This window comes from Pan troglodytes, chromosome 9 (genome assembly GCF_028858775.2).
Source record: "Pan troglodytes isolate AG18354 chromosome 9, NHGRI_mPanTro3-v2.0_pri, whole genome shotgun sequence".
Lineage (NCBI taxonomy): Eukaryota > Metazoa > Chordata > Mammalia > Primates > Hominidae > Pan > Pan troglodytes.
In genome coordinates, this window is record NC_072407.2 from 40577829 (window position 1) to 40594914 (window position 17086).

Here is a 17086-nt window from a genome sequence, read left to right on the forward strand (position 1 = left end):
TTGTTTAACTCTTGCATAGTCCTGCATAGGGAACAATCTAATAGGATTTCTCTGTGAATCAAGTCTTAGAAATTTGCTTTTAATTTTTATGAAAAACACCCATTTCTTTGTTTTTGAGACAGAGTCCTGCTCTGTCATCCAGGCTGGGTTGCAGTGGCGTGATCTTGGCCCACTGCAATCTCTGCCTCCTGGGTTCAGGCAATTTTCCTGTCTCAGCCTCCCGAGTAGCTGGGATTTCAAGTGCCTGCTACCATGCCCGGCTAAATTTTTTTGTATTTTTGGTACAGATGGAGTTTCACCATGTTGACCAGGCTGGTCTCGAACTCCTGACCTCAAGTGATTCACCCGCCTTGGCCTCCCAAAGTGTTGGGATTACAGGAATGAGCCACTGTACCTGTGCCCCAAAACACCAATTTCTGATGTGTAATGCATATTAAGATGGAACAAACTTCAGTAAAGCAGGGACTTGAAAAGAGGCTTTGGTAGCAACTGTCAGCATTAACCCTTGCCCCTCCATACCTCCTAATCCCACCCCTGCTCAAAGTATGTTCGTCTAAGAATTTGTCTCCATAACTATGTGACCATAAAAATTCTCATCGATTTTGTTAGTTGATCAATTGAGGGAAAAACATATGTTACTTGATATAACTGGTGGGTCAAAAGAATTAACCCAGGCAAATTTCAGATAGGTGGATGGGATGATGGATTGAAAATACAGCTGCTCTTTTTCCAATTATGTACTAAGTAATTTGGGAAAGATTGATCTAATTGGGTCTAGAGAGTACACTTCACATGGCATTGTTAGACTTTTTTTCTGCATCGCTAGCGATCTGTGCATTACAACTCAAATCAGTCGGGTTTCCTGGCATATGTAATTGCCAATGTTTTTTTACCAGAAGAGAAACATTACTCCCACCTCTTCTTATTATGTTACAAACTATAGTGCTAATGACCATCGACCAACAATGACTTTCAGGATGACCTGTGTGAGTTTTATCTGAAACTATGTGAATTTTTCATCTTAAAAGTCCCTTAGAATCTCAGTCTATGTACACTCAGGTTTGTTGCAGGTTTAGAGTTCCGTGTTTTTTGTTTCTAATGTAGACGCAGCCTTATAATTTACAACAGCATTCACTAATTAAAATTGTAAGCATAATTACTATCCACGATACTTATTATTAGTTTGCATTCATAAAGCTCAAAATTCACTTCATCCTTTCAAGTAGTGAATAATTAGTTTCTTTGGGTTTGCAGCTTTATCATCCTTTTATGACCCATTTGGAAGAAATAAACAACCAACCCCCTGGAAGACTGCTTTAAAAAGCTGGAAATACATTGTCCAGCTAGTACAATGAGGCTAATACAATGTGGAAAATATTACTTTTCTTTGATTTTAGTAGCCTGTTTATCTTTACATTTACTGAACAAATAACTATTGAGCACCTAATGTATACTGGGACCCTTGGGGAGGCAAAGATGAATCAAAGATTCTGTCCTTAAAGACCTTAAGGTTTTTGTGGAAGGAAATAAAACTTTACATGTATATATTTAAGCACTTATATGTGTGTAACAGGTATAAGTAACCATAAACACTGTCAGAAGAGGAAATAACTCTATGATCAGCACCTAACATGATATATTAAGGTAGAAGATTTAATACATATCTTTTGGAATACATGAATAAATAATTGAATGTATTTATTTTTATTATTTATCAGATACATCAGTGAGATATTGATATTGGTCTTAATATGACTTGTTTTCATTGTTCTCAGGTACCTCAGCCAGCATGGCAGCCTCTTTCCCACCCACCTTGGGACTCAGTTCTGCCCCAGATGAAATTCAGCACCCACATATTAAATTTTCAGAATGGAAATTTAAGCTGTTCCGGGTGAGATCCTTTGAAAAGACACCTGAAGAAGCTCAAAAGGAAAAGAAGGATTCCTTTGAGGGGAAACCCTCTCTGGAGCAATCTCCAGCAGTCCTGGACAAGGCTGATGGTCAGAAGCCAGTCCCAACTCAGCCATTGTTAAAAGCCCACCCTAAGTTTTCAAAGAAATTTCACGACAACGGGAAAGCAAGAGGCAAAGCGATCCATCAAGCCAAACTTCGACATCTCTGCCGCATCTGTGGGAATTCTTTTAGAGCTGATGAGCACAACAGGAGATATCCAGTCCATGGTCCTGTGGATGGTAAAACCCTAGGCCTTTTACGAAAGAAGGAAAAGAGAGCTACTTCCTGGCCGGACCTCATTGCCAAGGTTTTCCGGATCGATGTGAAGGCAGATGTTGACTCGATCCACCCCACTGAGTTCTGCCATAACTGCTGGAGCATCATGCACAGGAAGTTTAGCAGTGCCCCATGTGAGGTTTACTTCCCGAGGAACGTGACCATGGAGTGGCACCCCCACACACCATCCTGTGACATCTGCAACACTGCCCGTCGGGGACTCAAGAGGAAGAGTCTTCAGCCAAACTTGCAGCTCAGCAAAAAACTCAAAACTGTGCTTGACCAAGCAAGACAAGCCCGTCAGCGCAAGAGAAGAGCTCAGGCAAGGATCAGCAGCAAGGATGTCATGAAGAAGATCGCCAACTGCAGTAAGATACATCTTAGTACCAAGCTCCTTGCAGTGGACTTCCCAGAGCACTTTGTGAAATCCATCTCCTGCCAGATCTGTGAACACATTCTGGCTGACCCTGTGGAGACTAACTGTAAGCATGTCTTTTGCCGGGTCTGCATTCTCAGATGCCTCAAAGTCATGGGCAGCTATTGCCCCTCTTGCCGATATCCATGCTTCCCTACTGACCTGGAGAGTCCAGTGAAGTCCTTTCTGAGCGTCTTGAATTCCCTGATGGTGAAATGTCCAGCAAAAGAGTGCAATGAGGAGGTCAGTTTGGAAAAATATAATCACCACATCTCAAGTCACAAGGAATCAAAAGAGACTTTTGTGCACATTAATAAAGGGGGCCGGCCCCGCCAACATCTTCTGTCGCTGACTCGGAGAGCTCAGAAGCACCGGCTGAGGGAGCTCAAGCTGCAAGTCAAAGCCTTTGCTGATAAAGAAGAAGGTGGAGATGTGAAGTCCGTGTGCATGACCTTGTTCCTGCTGGCTCTGAGGGCGAGGAATGAGCACAGGCAAGCTGATGAGCTGGAGGCCATCATGCAGGGAAAGGGCTCTGGCCTGCAGCCAGCTGTTTGCTTGGCCATCCGTGTCAACACCTTCCTCAGCTGCAGTCAGTACCACAAGATGTACAGGACTGTGAAAGCCATCACAGGGAGACAGATTTTTCAGCCTTTGCATGCCCTTCGGAATGCTGAGAAGGTACTTCTGCCAGGCTACCACCACTTTGAGTGGCAGCCACCTCTGAAGAATGTGTCTTCCAGCACTGATGTTGGCATTATTGATGGGCTGTCTGGACTATCATCCTCAGTGGATGATTACCCAGTGGACACCATTGCAAAGAGGTTCCGCTATGATTCAGCTTTGGTGTCTGCTTTGATGGACATGGAAGAAGACATCTTGGAAGGCATGAGATCCCAAGACCTTGATGATTACCTGAATGGCCCCTTCACTGTGGTGGTGAAGGAGTCTTGTGATGGAATGGGAGACGTGAGTGAGAAGCATGGGAGTGGGCCTGTAGTTCCAGAAAAGGCAGTCCGTTTTTCATTCACAATCATGAAAATTACTATTGCCCACAGCTCTCAGAATGTGAAAGTATTTGAAGAAGCCAAACCTAACTCTGAACTGTGTTGCAAGCCATTGTGCCTTATGCTGGCAGATGAGTCTGACCACGAGACGCTGACTGCCATCCTGAGTCCTCTCATTGCTGAGAGGGAGGCCATGAAGAGCAGTGAATTAATGCTTGAGCTGGGAGGCATTCTCCGGACTTTCAAGTTCATCTTCAGGGGCACCGGCTATGATGAAAAACTTGTGCGGGAAGTGGAAGGCCTCGAGGCTTCTGGCTCAGTCTACATTTGTACTCTTTGTGATGCCACCCGTCTGGAAGCCTCTCAAAATCTTGTCTTCCACTCTATAACCAGAAGCCATGCTGAGAACCTGGAACGTTATGAGGTCTGGCGTTCTAACCCTTACCATGAGTCTGTGGAAGAACTGCGGGATCGGGTGAAAGGGGTCTCAGCTAAACCTTTCATTGAGACAGTCCCTTCCATAGATGCACTCCACTGTGACATTGGCAATGCAGCTGAGTTCTACAAGATCTTCCAGCTAGAGATAGGGGAAGTGTATAAGAATCCCAATGCTTCCAAAGAGGAAAGGAAAAGGTGGCAGGCCACACTGGACAAGCATCTCCGGAAGAAGATGAACCTCAAACCAATCATGAGGATGAATGGCAACTTTGCCAGGAAGCTCATGACCAAAGAGACTGTGGATGCAGTTTGTGAGTTAATTCCTTCCGAGGAGAGGCACGAGGCTCTGAGGGAGCTGATGGATCTTTACCTGAAGATGAAACCAGTATGGCGGTCATCATGCCCTGCTAAAGAGTGCCCAGAATCCCTCTGCCAGTACAGTTTCAATTCACAGCGTTTTGCTGAGCTCCTTTCTACGAAGTTCAAGTATAGGTATGAGGGAAAAATCACCAATTATTTTCACAAAACCCTGGCCCATGTTCCTGAAATTATTGAGAGGGATGGCTCCATTGGGGCATGGGCAAGTGAGGGAAATGAGTCTGGTAACAAACTGTTTAGGCGCTTCCGGAAAATGAATGCCAGGCAGTCCAAATGCTATGAGATGGAAGATGTCCTGAAACACCACTGGTTGTACACCTCCAAATACCTCCAGAAGTTTATGAATGCTCATAATGCATTAAAAACCTCTGGGTTTACCATGAACCCTCAGGCAAGCTTAGGGGACCCATTAGGCATAGAGGACTCTCTGGAAAGCCAAGATTCAATGGAATTTTAAGTAGGGCAACCACTTATGAGTTGGTTTTTGCAATTGAGTTTCCCTCTGGGTTGCATTGAGGGCTTCTCCTAGCACCCTTTACTACTGTGTATGGGGCTTCACCATCCAAGAGGTGGTAGGTTGGAGTAAGATGCTACAGATGCTCTCAAGTCAGGAATGGAAACTGATGAGCTGATTGCTTGAGCCTTTTAGTGAGTTACGAAAAGCAACAGGAAAAATCAGTTATCTGAAAGCTCAATAACTCAGAACAGGAGTAACTGCAGGGGACCAGAGATGAGCAAAGATCTGTGTGTGTTGGGGAGCTGTCATGAAAATCAAAGCCAAGGTTGTCAAAGAACAGCCAGTGAGGCCAGGAAAGAAATTGGTCTTGTGGTTTTCATTTTTTCCCCCTTGATTTATTATATTTTGTATTGAGATATGATAAGTGCCTTCTATTTCATTTTTGAATAATTCTTCATTTTTATAATTTTACGTATCTTGGCTTGCTATATAAGATTCAAAAGAGCTTTTTAAATTTTTCTAATAATATCTTACATTTGTACAGCATGATGACCTTTACAAAGTGCTCTCAATGCATTTACCCATTTGTTATATAAATATCTTACATCAGGACAACTTTGAGAAAATCAGTCCTTTTTTATGTTTAAATTATGTATCTATTGTAACCTTCAGAGTTTAGGAGGTCATCTGCTGTCATGGATTTTTCAATAATGAATTTAGAATACACCTGTTAGCTACAGTTAGTTATTAAATCTTCTGATAATATATGTTTACTTAGCTATCAGAAGCCAAGTATGATTCTTTATTTTTACTTTTTCATTTCAAGTAATTTAGAGTTTCCAAATTTAGAGCTTCTGCATACAGTCTTAAAGCCACAGAGGCTTGTAAAAATATAGGTTAGCTTGATGTCTAAAAACATATTTCATGTCTTACTGAAACATTTTGCCAGACTTTCTCCAAATGAAACCTGAATCAATTTTTCTAAATCTAGGTTTCATAGAGTCCTCTCCTCTGCAATGTGTTATTCTTTCTATAATGATCAGTTTACTTTCAGTGGATTCAGAATTGTGTAGCAGGATAACCTTGTATTTTTCCATCCGCTAAGTTTAGATGGAGTCCAAACGCAGTACAGCAGAAGAGTTAACATTTACACAGTGCTTTTTACCACTGTGGAATGTTTTCACACTCATTTTTCCTTACAACAATTCTGAGGAGTAGGTGTTGTTATTATCTCCATTTGATGGGGGTTTAAATGATTTGCTCAAAGTCATTTAGGGGTAATAAATACTTGGCTTGGAAATTTAACACAGTCCTTTTGTCTCCAAAGCCCTTCTTCTTTCCACCACAAATTAATCACTATGTTTATAAGGTAGTATCAGAATTTGTTTAGGATTCACAACTAATCACTATAGCACATGACCTTGGGATTACATTTTTATGGGGTAGGGGTAAGCAAGTTTTTAAATCATTTGTGTGCTCTGGCTCTTTTGATAGAAGAAAGCAACATAAAAGCTCCAAAGGGCCCCCTAACCCTCTTGTGGCTCCAGTTATTTGGAAACTATGATCTGCATCCTTAGGAATTTGGGATTTGCCAGTTGCTGGCAATGTAGAGCAGGCATGGAATTTTATATGCTAGTGAGTCATAATGCTATGTTAGTGTTAATTAGTTTTTTCTTCCTTTGATTTTATTGGCCATAATTGCTACTCTTCATACACAGTATATCAAAGAGCTTGATAATTTAGTTGTCAAAAGTGCATCAGTGACATTATCTTTAATTGTATGTATTTGGTGCTTCTTCAGGGATTGAACACAGTATCTTTCATTAAAAAATACAGCAGTTTTCCTTGCTTTTTATATGCAGAATATCAAAGTCATTTCTAATTTAGCTGTCAAAAACATATACATAGTTTAACATTAGTTTTTTTGAAAACTCTTGGTTTTGTTTTTTTGGAAATGAATGGGCCACTAAGCCACCCTTTCCCTTCATCCTGCTTAATCCTTCCAGCATGTCTCTGCACTAATAAACAGCTAAATTCACATAATCATCCTATTTACTGAAGCATGGTCATGCTGGTTTATAGATTTTTTACCCATTTCTACTCTTTTACTCTATTGGTGGCACTGTAAATACTTTCCAGTATTAAATTATCCTTTTCTAACACTGTAGGAACTATTTTGAATGCATGTGACTAAGAGCATGATTTATAGCACAACCTTTCCAATAATCCCTTAATCAGATCACATTTTGATAAACCCTGGGAACATCTGGCTGTAGGAATTTCAATATGTAGAAACGCTGCCTATGGTTTTTTGCCCTTACTGTTGAGATTGCAATATCCTAGACCCTAGTTTTATACTAGAGTTTTATTTTTAGCAATACCTATTGCAAGTGCAATTACATACTCCAGGGAAATTCACCACACTGAATCGAGCATTTGTGTGTGTATGTGTGAAGTATATACTGGGACTTCAGAAGTGCAATGTATTTTTCTCCTGTGAAACCTGAATCTACAAATTTTCCTGCCAAGCCACTCAGGTGCATTGCAGGGACCAGTGATAATGGCTGATGAAAATTGATGATTGGTCGGTGAGGTCAAAAGGAGCCTTGGGATTAATAAACATGCACTGAGAAGCAAGAGGAGGAGAAAAAGATGTCTTTTTCTTCCAGGTGAACTGGAATTTAGTTTTGCCTCAGATTTTTTTTCCCACAAGATATAGAGGAAGATAAAGATTTTTTTGGTTGAGAGTGTGGGTCTTGCATTACATCAAACAGAGTTCAAATTCCACACAGATAAGAGGCAGGATATATAAGCGCCAGTGGTAGTTGGGAGGAATAAACCATTATTTGGATGCAGGTGGTTTTTGATTGCAGATATGTGTGTGTCTTCAGTGATTGTATGACAGATGATGTATTCTTTTGATGTTAAAAGATTTTAAGTAAGAGTAGATACATTGTACCCATTTTACATTTTCTTATTTTAACTACAGTAATCTACATAAATATACCTCAGAAATCATTTTTGGTGATTATTTTTTGTTTTGTAGAATTTCACTTCAGTTTATTTTCTTACAAATAACCTTACATTTTGTTTAATGGCTTCCAAGAGCCTTTTTTTTTTTCTATTTCAGAGAAAATTCAGGTACCAGGATGCAATGGATTTATTTGATGCAGGGGACCTGTATTTCCATGTCAAATGTTTTCAAATAAAATGAAATATGAGTTTCAATACTTTTTATATTTTAATATTTCCATTCATTAATATTATGGTTATTGTCAGCAATTTTATGTTTGAATATTTGAAATAAAAGTTTAAGATTTGAAAATGGTATGTATTATAATTTCTATTCAAATATTAATAATAATATTGAGTGCAGCATTTAAAAATTAACGTCTTTTACTTTGAGAGAAATACAGAATAAATTTGGTGGTCTTTGGATTAAAGGACAATAGAATAATGATTATGTGTAAAATTTATCCTAATGTAGGATGAAACAATTTTTTCCCCCAGATACATAAGATAAATAGTAAATCTTTTTGTTTGTTTATTAACTTTTTTGAGACTGGTGAAAATACAGACTTATTCTCCAGAAAATTCACATACTTATTGTATTAGGCCATTCTTTTTTCTTTGTTTTTTTTTTTTCTTTTTTGAGACGGAGTCTCACTTTGTCGTCCAGGCTGGAGTGCAGTGGTGCGATCTCGGCTCATTGCAAACTCCACCTCCTGGGTTCAGGCCATTCTCCTTCCTCAGCCTCCTGAGTAGCTGGGACTACAGGTGCCCGCCACCATGCCCGGCTAATTTTTTGTATTTTTTAGTAGAGACGGGGTTTCACCATGTTAGCCAGGATGGTCTCAATCTCCTGACCTCGTGATCCACCCACCTCAGCCTCCCAAAGTGCTGGGATTACACGCATGAGCCACCACACCTGGCTTATGTTAGGCCATTCTTGCATTACTATAAATAAATACATCAGACTGGGTAATTTATAAAGAAAAGAGGTTTAATTGGTTCACAGTTCTGCAGTAAGTATGGCACTAGCATCTAATTCACCTTCTGGTGAGGCCTCAGAAAGCTACAATCATGGCATAAAGGGAAAGGAAAGCAGGAGCATCACACGGTGAGAATGGGAACATGGGTGAGGAGGTGCCACACAATTTTACACAACCAGATCTCATGTAAACTTGCTGAGCAAGAACTTGCTCATTATCATGAGAATAGTACCAAGCCATCCATAAGGGATCTGCCCGCACAATCCAATCACCTCCCATCAGTCCTGACCTCCAACACTGGGGTTACATTTCAACATGGGTATTGGAGAGGACAAATATCCAAAGCATAGCATTCTGCCCCTGGCCTTCCAAATCTCATGTTCTCCTCATATTGCAAAATACAATCATCCCTTTCCAACCGTCCCCCAAAGTCTTTACTCATTCCAAGTATCAACTTAAAAGTCCTGAAGTCCTAAGTCTAGAGTTTCATCATTGGAGACTCAAGGCAAATTTCTTCCTGACCCTGTAAAATAAAAAACAATTATTGACTTCCAAGATACAATGGTGGTACAGGCACTGGATTGATATTCTCATTCCAAAAGGTAGAAATTGGCCAAAAGAAAGGGGTAATAGGCCCCACACAAAACCCAGAAGGGCATACATTAAACCTTAAAGCTCCAAAATAGTGTCTGTTGACACCATGTCCCACATCCAAGGCATGTTTCTGCAAGCGGTGGACTTCCAATGCCTTGGGCAGCTCCACCCCTATGGCTGCACAAGGTGCAGCCCCCACAGCTGCTCTCAAGGGTTGGAGTTGAGTGACTGCAGCTTTTCCCTGTGGAGGTTGCAAGTTGCAGGTAGCCATACCATTCTTGGGGCTAGAGGGTGGTGGTCCCATCCCACAGCTCCACTAGGCAATAACCTGGTAGGGACTTTGTATAGGGCCTCCAACCCCACATTTCCCTTCTGCATTTTCCTAGCAGAGGCTCTCTGCAAGTGCTCACCCATAGAGTAGGCTTTTGCTTTAGCACCCAGGTTTTCTCATACATCCTCTGAAATCTAGGGTGAAGCTGCCAAGCCTTCTTCTCTTCTGCATTCTGAGCACCTGTAGGCTTAAAACCATGTGGAAGCTGCCAAGGCTTATGGCTGTGCCCTCTGGAGCTGAGCCTGAACTGTATCTGGGGCCCTTTGAGCCAAAGCTGGAGCTGAATGGCCTGAATGCAGAGAGCAGTGTCCAAAGGCTGTGCAAGTTAGCAGGGCCCTGGGGCTGGCCCCTGAAACCGTTCTTTCCTCCTAGGCCTCTGGGCCTGTGATGGGAGGGGTTGCCTCAAAGATCTCTGAAATGCCGTCAAGACCTTCCCATTGTCTTGGATAGTAGCACTTCGCTCCCTTTTAGTCATGCTAATCTCTTTAGCCAGTGGTTGCTCTGTAGCTGCTTGAATTCCTCCTCTATCACAAAACCAAGCTGCAAATTTTCCAAACTTTTACATTCTGCTATCATTTTAAATATAAATTCCAAATTTAAGTCATTCCTTTGCTCCTGTATTTGATTTTAGGCTGTTATAAGCAGTCTGGTTACATCTTAAATACTTTGCTGCATAGACATTTCTTCTACTAGATACCCTAAGTCATCACTCTTAAGTTCAACCTTCACAGATCCCTAGGATGTGGACACAATGCAGCCAAGCTCTTTGCTAAGGAATAACACAGGTGACCTTTACTCCAGTTCCTAGTAACTTCCTCATTTCCATCTGAGACCTCATTAGCCCTGGCCTTCACTGTCCATATTTCTATCAGCATTTTGATCATAACCATTTAACCAGTCTCTAATAAGTTACAAACTTTTCCTCATTTTACTGTCTTCTTCTGAGCCCTCCAGGCTCTTCCAATTTTAACCACTGCCTGTTACCCAGTTCCAAAGCCACTTCCACATTTTCAGGTATCTTTATAGCAATGTCCCACCGCTTGGTACCAATTTTCTGTATGTGGCCATTGTTGCATTGCTATAAAGAAATATCTGAGACTTGATAATTTATACAGAAAAGAGGTTTATTTGGCTCACAGTTCTACAGGTTGTAAAGAAAGCATGACACTGGTGTCACATACTGAAAGTGGGAGCAAGGGGTGGGAGTAAGGTGCTCCACACTTTAAACAACCAGATCTTGCATGAACTTTTAGAGCAAGAACTTGCTCATTATCATGAGGACAGCACCAAGCCATTCGTGAGGGATCTGTCCCTGTGATCCAATCACCTTTCACCAGGTTCCACTTCCAACACTGGGGATTACATTTCAAGGTGAGATTTGGAGGAACAAACATCCGAACAATATCACTTATACACTCAAAATTTTGGTCGGAGTTGTTGACTTTTCCAGGGTCACTCAGAAAATGGCAGAACTGGCTACAGTCCAAGTGCTTTTAGTCAGTGCTTTTAATAATAATAATAAATAATAGTAATAGTAATAATAAATAATAATAATAATAGCTACCATTTTCCAAACTTTTTTTTGCTAACCACTTTGCATACATTTTCTTATTTGATCCTTTTGAAGTGGATACTCCTATTATCTCCATGTTACACTTGAAATAACTGAAGCTTATCTCAGCTAGAAAATGGCGGAGCCACATCCACACATTTTTAAGTACCATAGACCCACCTTAACTGGAGGCTTCCCAGCTCCCTTCCAGTCAAGGCTGAGATTCAGTCTGGCTGTCTCTCTACAGCTATACCATTTTTTAAAAAATATTGAAACATGTTTGTATTTGTAGGTAAATAGCCCTGTGGCCCAAGACCCAAGTGCCCTTATGCTACTCTCACAGCCCTTCTCCATCTTTCAGGAACTGTGGATCACTCCACAATCCAGCAAGTAACTTGCAGCACTGCCGGAGGCCTCTGGACCTGGGTTTTTAAATATTTGAATATTTGAGTGCTATCTCTACCTTTCAGAATGTAGCACCTTTTTACCTTTTAAGACCCAGGTAAGGTCTGCATCCTTCTCACCCTTTCTAGTTACTTCAGCCTATATATTAAATACATATTTGTAAGATGCCTTCTATGGGCAATGTGGGCTTGGCACAGGAGATACAGTGGTGAAGAACATAGACAGTTTCTGCTCACAAACAGCTAGGGAGAGATAGACTTCAAATCAACAATAGGACTCTAAATGCATAGCCACACACTAGTAGGTGTTATGAAGGAAAAACACTAAATGTGATCAGAGCACAATAGGTGCATTATGAAGTATGATAGGACAATAGAATTTAACCTGCGGTATCAGAGAAAGCATCTAGGAAGAAGGAACTTTTCAGTGGAGACTGGGAGAATGAGTGGGTGAGGTCAGGTAGGTTACCTGGAGTGAGAGACCTGGAGTAAACTTAGTCTGTGGGAAGACTCTGTGAGGAGAGAGCAATTGTCAGTGTTTAGGACCTGAAGGAAGGTAAGTGCACAGGAGCAGCCTGAGGGAGGCGCTGCTCTGGAGAATCAGGCAGAGGTTTTATCATGCAGGACCCAATGGACTTGAGTCCCACCAGAAGTGCAAATGGAAAAACTACTGAAGAGTTTGAGGCAGGCCATGAGTCGATCCACACCACACCAGCAGTGGGGCACAAGTGAAATGCTTTTGGAAGCTATAAAGTGTGAGGGAATTGATCCAAGTTTAAGAAGCGTTATGCATATAAATCTAAATGATGGAGTAGCAATTTCAAGCATTTTTTTTCTCTTCAGTGATAGACTTCCTCCTAATTCACATGTCTCACTTCTTTAGATGACTGTGCCCAACTCGAGGCAGGAGGAGATGAAGGAAGGTTCTGCAGTCCTTGATAGCCTCATTTTTAAAAATGAAGTCAGCGTTTCTTTCTCTGGCTTTTTTCCTTGTTTCTTTGGAAATTTTCTCTTTTCCCCCTTTTGGCCTTTATATAATCTTTTTCTTCTTTTTGATGATGACAACATATTTGTGCCATTGCAAAATACATACCAACTTACTTGGAGGCCAAGACCTGCAAATTATTTTTATACTAAGGTCTGATCAAGGTCTAAATAAATACCTAATCTCACATAGATTTTTTTCATCTTTTTCCTCAAGAAACTAATACATTTTCATAATAGAAAATTGATGATTATCCATATTTTGCACACACACAAACCCTACCTCTTTTGCGTTATCACTATACATTTTGCATAGCATTTCAAATAGTCTTTTCTACATTTCCAGCTATCTTGGTCACAACATCTCTTCAGCAGGGCAAAAGAAAACAAAGGTAACTTAGAAATATTTTAGCCCAATTTCTTAATTTTCCCAGTATATCCCAAGTTAAAGGAAAAATGAACTGTTATTGCACGGACAGCCTGGACTACACAGTTTCAAATTTGTCACCCATTGCTATGAGTTTATTATTTTATTGTCCACAACTCTCTTGTCCTGCCCCTTTTCCCCATTCTATAGTGAGAGTATTGATTCACTAAAGGTGAGTCTGATGTTTTATATTTCTTTTGCAGTTCTCATAATATTTAATGTGAGTCGTGGATTTTCAATAAATGCTTACTGATGGATACCCTGAATGAGCCTACTGGTAGAGGAATTGAGCCATGGATTCAGGGGATTTTTATTCTTAACCAGCCTCTTAAAAGGACTGGTATTGATAACTTTTCTATTCTCACAAATTGTGATTTAAGTGAATACACACATTTTTTTGGATTGATATCTGGAGACAGGATGAAGAATTGCTTTTCTTAGAAGTAAGTGTGCAATGTTAGATGTTTCTTGACAGAATTAGGTTTGAAAAATATGCTATCATCTATGGTAAAGTCCAAGTCAAAAAGCAGTATTCTATGCTAGAGTGGAGTTTTGTGGCATGTAAGTAATTTGGAATTCTTGTCACTGTGTATTACAACGGCTGTCTATTCTATTAAAATTTACCATGATATCTATTTTAATCCTGTGTGATCTCTTTTCACCAGAAAGAAGAATAAATATAACCTAAGAGCTCATCTCCTTCTGTGAATTTTGCTGTACTTTTGATTTCCAAGTTCTGTGAGATATTTTAATTGATCAAGATATTTGGAACACATAGTTTATTTCCACAGCTCCTCCTTCATGTATTAAAGAATCAGAAAGATAGTAAGACAATAGCTGCAGAAGTGAATAATTTCAGTCCCTATAGAGTGAACTTAATTCAATTCAATGAATATTCATTGAGCGACTATAATGTACGAGAAGCTATGCCTTCTGTTAAGAACATGCAACTGAGAAAGAAACTTTCCTTTCTTTTAAGGAGCCCATTATCAAATAGCTTCTCTATTTGAAGATCAGGCATATACATAAATGTTTATAAGTTGACAGGTGCTATAAAAAGAGATGGTTTGGATAGAGAGGTGAGTATTCCACACTTTTTAAACGAAAGGCTTTACAGAGAAGAACTAAATCTTGAAAGATGATAGTTATTAACCAGGGAGAAGGACTTTTCAGGTGGAGAATTTCCAGCATTGATAGAGAATGAGTACTAGCAGTGTGTGTGTAGAGGGAAGGATGGGCCTACAGAATCATATTTTGCCTTAGTGAGACATTTGGATTTTTTTTCTCATGGAAGATGGGAAAGCACTGAAGAGTTTTCATCAGTGAAACATCAGATTTTTATTTTTGAATGTTCATTGTGGTCTCAGTACAGTTAGAGGATTGGAAGGAGACAAGGTGAAGGCAGGGAGACCAGTTAGGAGATTGTTTAAATAGTAAAGGCAAAAGGTAATAAAAGGTAATAAAAGCAGTGGCAATGAATATACACAGTGTGTATATTAGTCCATTTTGACACTGCTGATAAAGACATACTTGAGACTGGATAATTTATACAGGAAAAAGAATTTAATGGACTTACAGTTCCATGAGGCTGGGGAGGCCTCACAATCAAGGCAAAAGGCAAGCAGGAGCAATTCTTGTCTTACATGGAAGGCAGCAGCAAAGAGAGAGCTTGTACAGGGAAACTCCACCTTATGGAGCCATCAGATCTCATGAGACTTATTCACTATCATGAGAAAAGCAAGGGAAAGACCTGCTCCTGTGATTCAGTTACCTCCCACCAGTTCCTCCCATAACACATGGGGATTCAAGATGAGATGTGGGTGCAGACACAGCCAAACCATATCACACAGCATGTACTTTTGTTTTAGCTTAGAAGAGCTATTCTGGTACCTTTCATTACTATTTCAGGGTAAATGGGGCTATTGCAGTTGGGATGTTTAAAATATATACTGTTTCAGATGCTGGCTAAATGCTTGTCACTTACAGTTCCCTTTTATAGACACATAGTTAAACTACATTTCCCAGCCTCCTTGCATCTAGGTGGGGCCATGTGACTAGCTTTTGCCAACGAAAGTCAGAGAAAATGATTTTATCATTTGCAGGCTGAAACATTTACAAGTGAGTGTGCCTTCCCCACATTTTCTCTTTCTCTTTCTTTCTTTTTTTCTTTTTGTATCTGAAGTCTTGGGGGACACGTGATGGAGATAAAGATGGTAGAGTTGCCAAACAGAAAAAGCCTGGATCCCTGAGACAAATCTTGGAGGAGAGTCACTCAGGTGAATAACCTGATAAGAACACCTGCATTGGATTTTCCATGAGCAAGAAATAAACTTTAAACGACTTACTGAAGTGTTTCAGAGTTTTTGTTACAGCAGCTAGTGTTAATTATCCTAATACATATTTTCCTATTCTTACCTTTGCCGTCAGCCAGAAGTTTGTTGGTTTCATTTAAGCTCATATCCCTTGCTTCTTTAGTTGCTTTAAGCTTTTACTCTCTCTCTCTCTCTCTCTCTCTGTGTATATGTGTGTGTGTGTGTGTGTGTGTGTGTGTGTATACATATCTATGCAATATCTATATAAACACGTATATTTAGCACTAGGCACTCTGCTGGATACTGGAGATTCAATAATAATAAACAATTAAGATATCTGTCATGATGGAATTAGGAGATAACAGGAGGAAAAGAGAAGTTATAAGTAATTATAACAAACGTAACAAAGTATAATTAGTGTTCTGCTAGATAAAGGATATGTCACTTTGGTTACTCACAATAAAAGGCAGATGCAACTCAGTAATGTATTTAATTCAATTCAGCTTAACAACACTTTGCCTAAGGTATACCAGGCATTATATTAAGTACTTGACATAAAAATTATAAAAAACATTGTTCTAGTCTTCATGAAATGCATAGTTGGTTAGAAGAGTCAGACACTTAGAATACTTACCAAGTAGTACTTTTTTACTCATTTAGGTGTAACAACAGAAATAATTACAAGGTGTTGAAGCAGTACCAGGGAGGATGTGATGGACCCTGTGTTATATAATACTGTGAGATAGTACTTGACTAGTTTTCCTCCTAGATCTTTCTTTTATTCAAGATTTGAGTGTGAAAAGTCTATGCTTTGGGAGCTGGTGCATTGGCTTATTCCCATAACCCTAGTACTTTGGGAGTCTGAGACAGGAGGATTGCTTGAGGCCACGAGTTCAAGATTAGGCTAGGGAAGATATGGAGACCCCATCTCTGCAAAAAATAAAACTATTATCTGGGTATGGTGGTATGCACCTGAAGCTCTAGCTACTCGGGAGCTGAGGTAGGAGGATTTCTTGAGCCCAGGAGTTAGAGGTTGCAGAAAGCCATGATGGTGCCACTGAACTCTAGCCTTGTGTGACAGAGTGATACTCCATCTCTAAAAAAAAAAGAAATCTAAAAAGAAGAAAGAAAAAGAAAAAAAAAGAAAAAGAAAAAATAGTCTATGCTTCATGGGGAAATGGAAAATATTAGCATTATGTTTTGAAGAGTATCTGATGAGTAAGAGCTATTCTGTCATGCCCTCAGTCATTCAGTATTCATTCTTTCATGCAATAAATATGCACTTGGTAAGCATGATGACAAGAAACTGTTTCCATACCTAGATAAAGATTTTTGAGAAGTGAATTCGAGACAAAGATGGAGTGAGTAGACATTGTGGGTCCCAGGGAAAAGAACTCTTTGTACAATATACCTTGGGCTGAGCTGTGGAGTTGGGGAGAGCAATAGGAATCCCAGATTAGTTTCTGGAGTCAGGAGCAGTGAGGATGTGCATCTTACTTCCGTGATAGGGCCCAGGAAAGCAGTAACATCCAGAGGTGAAATGGTAGTGATGTGTGTTTAGCCAGTGAT

The 17086-nt window shown here is 40.1% G+C and overlaps 1 protein-coding gene across 2 annotated transcripts in view; it reads left to right on the plus strand.

The window, feature by feature from the left end:
- The window catches only part of RAG1 (recombination activating 1), a 69753-nt gene extending 54199 nt beyond the window's left edge, over positions 1-15554 (plus strand). For both annotated transcript variants that reach the window (XM_016920686.4, XM_001154240.8), the window contains exon 2: positions 1776-15554. In XM_016920686.4, the coding sequence (XP_016776175.1) occupies positions 1790-4921 (3132 nt within the window). In that variant the 5' untranslated portion in view covers positions 1776-1789 and the 3' untranslated portion in view covers positions 4922-15554. The remainder of the gene's footprint in view (positions 1-1775) is intronic.
- The last annotated feature ends 1532 nt before the right edge of the window (positions 15555-17086 follow it).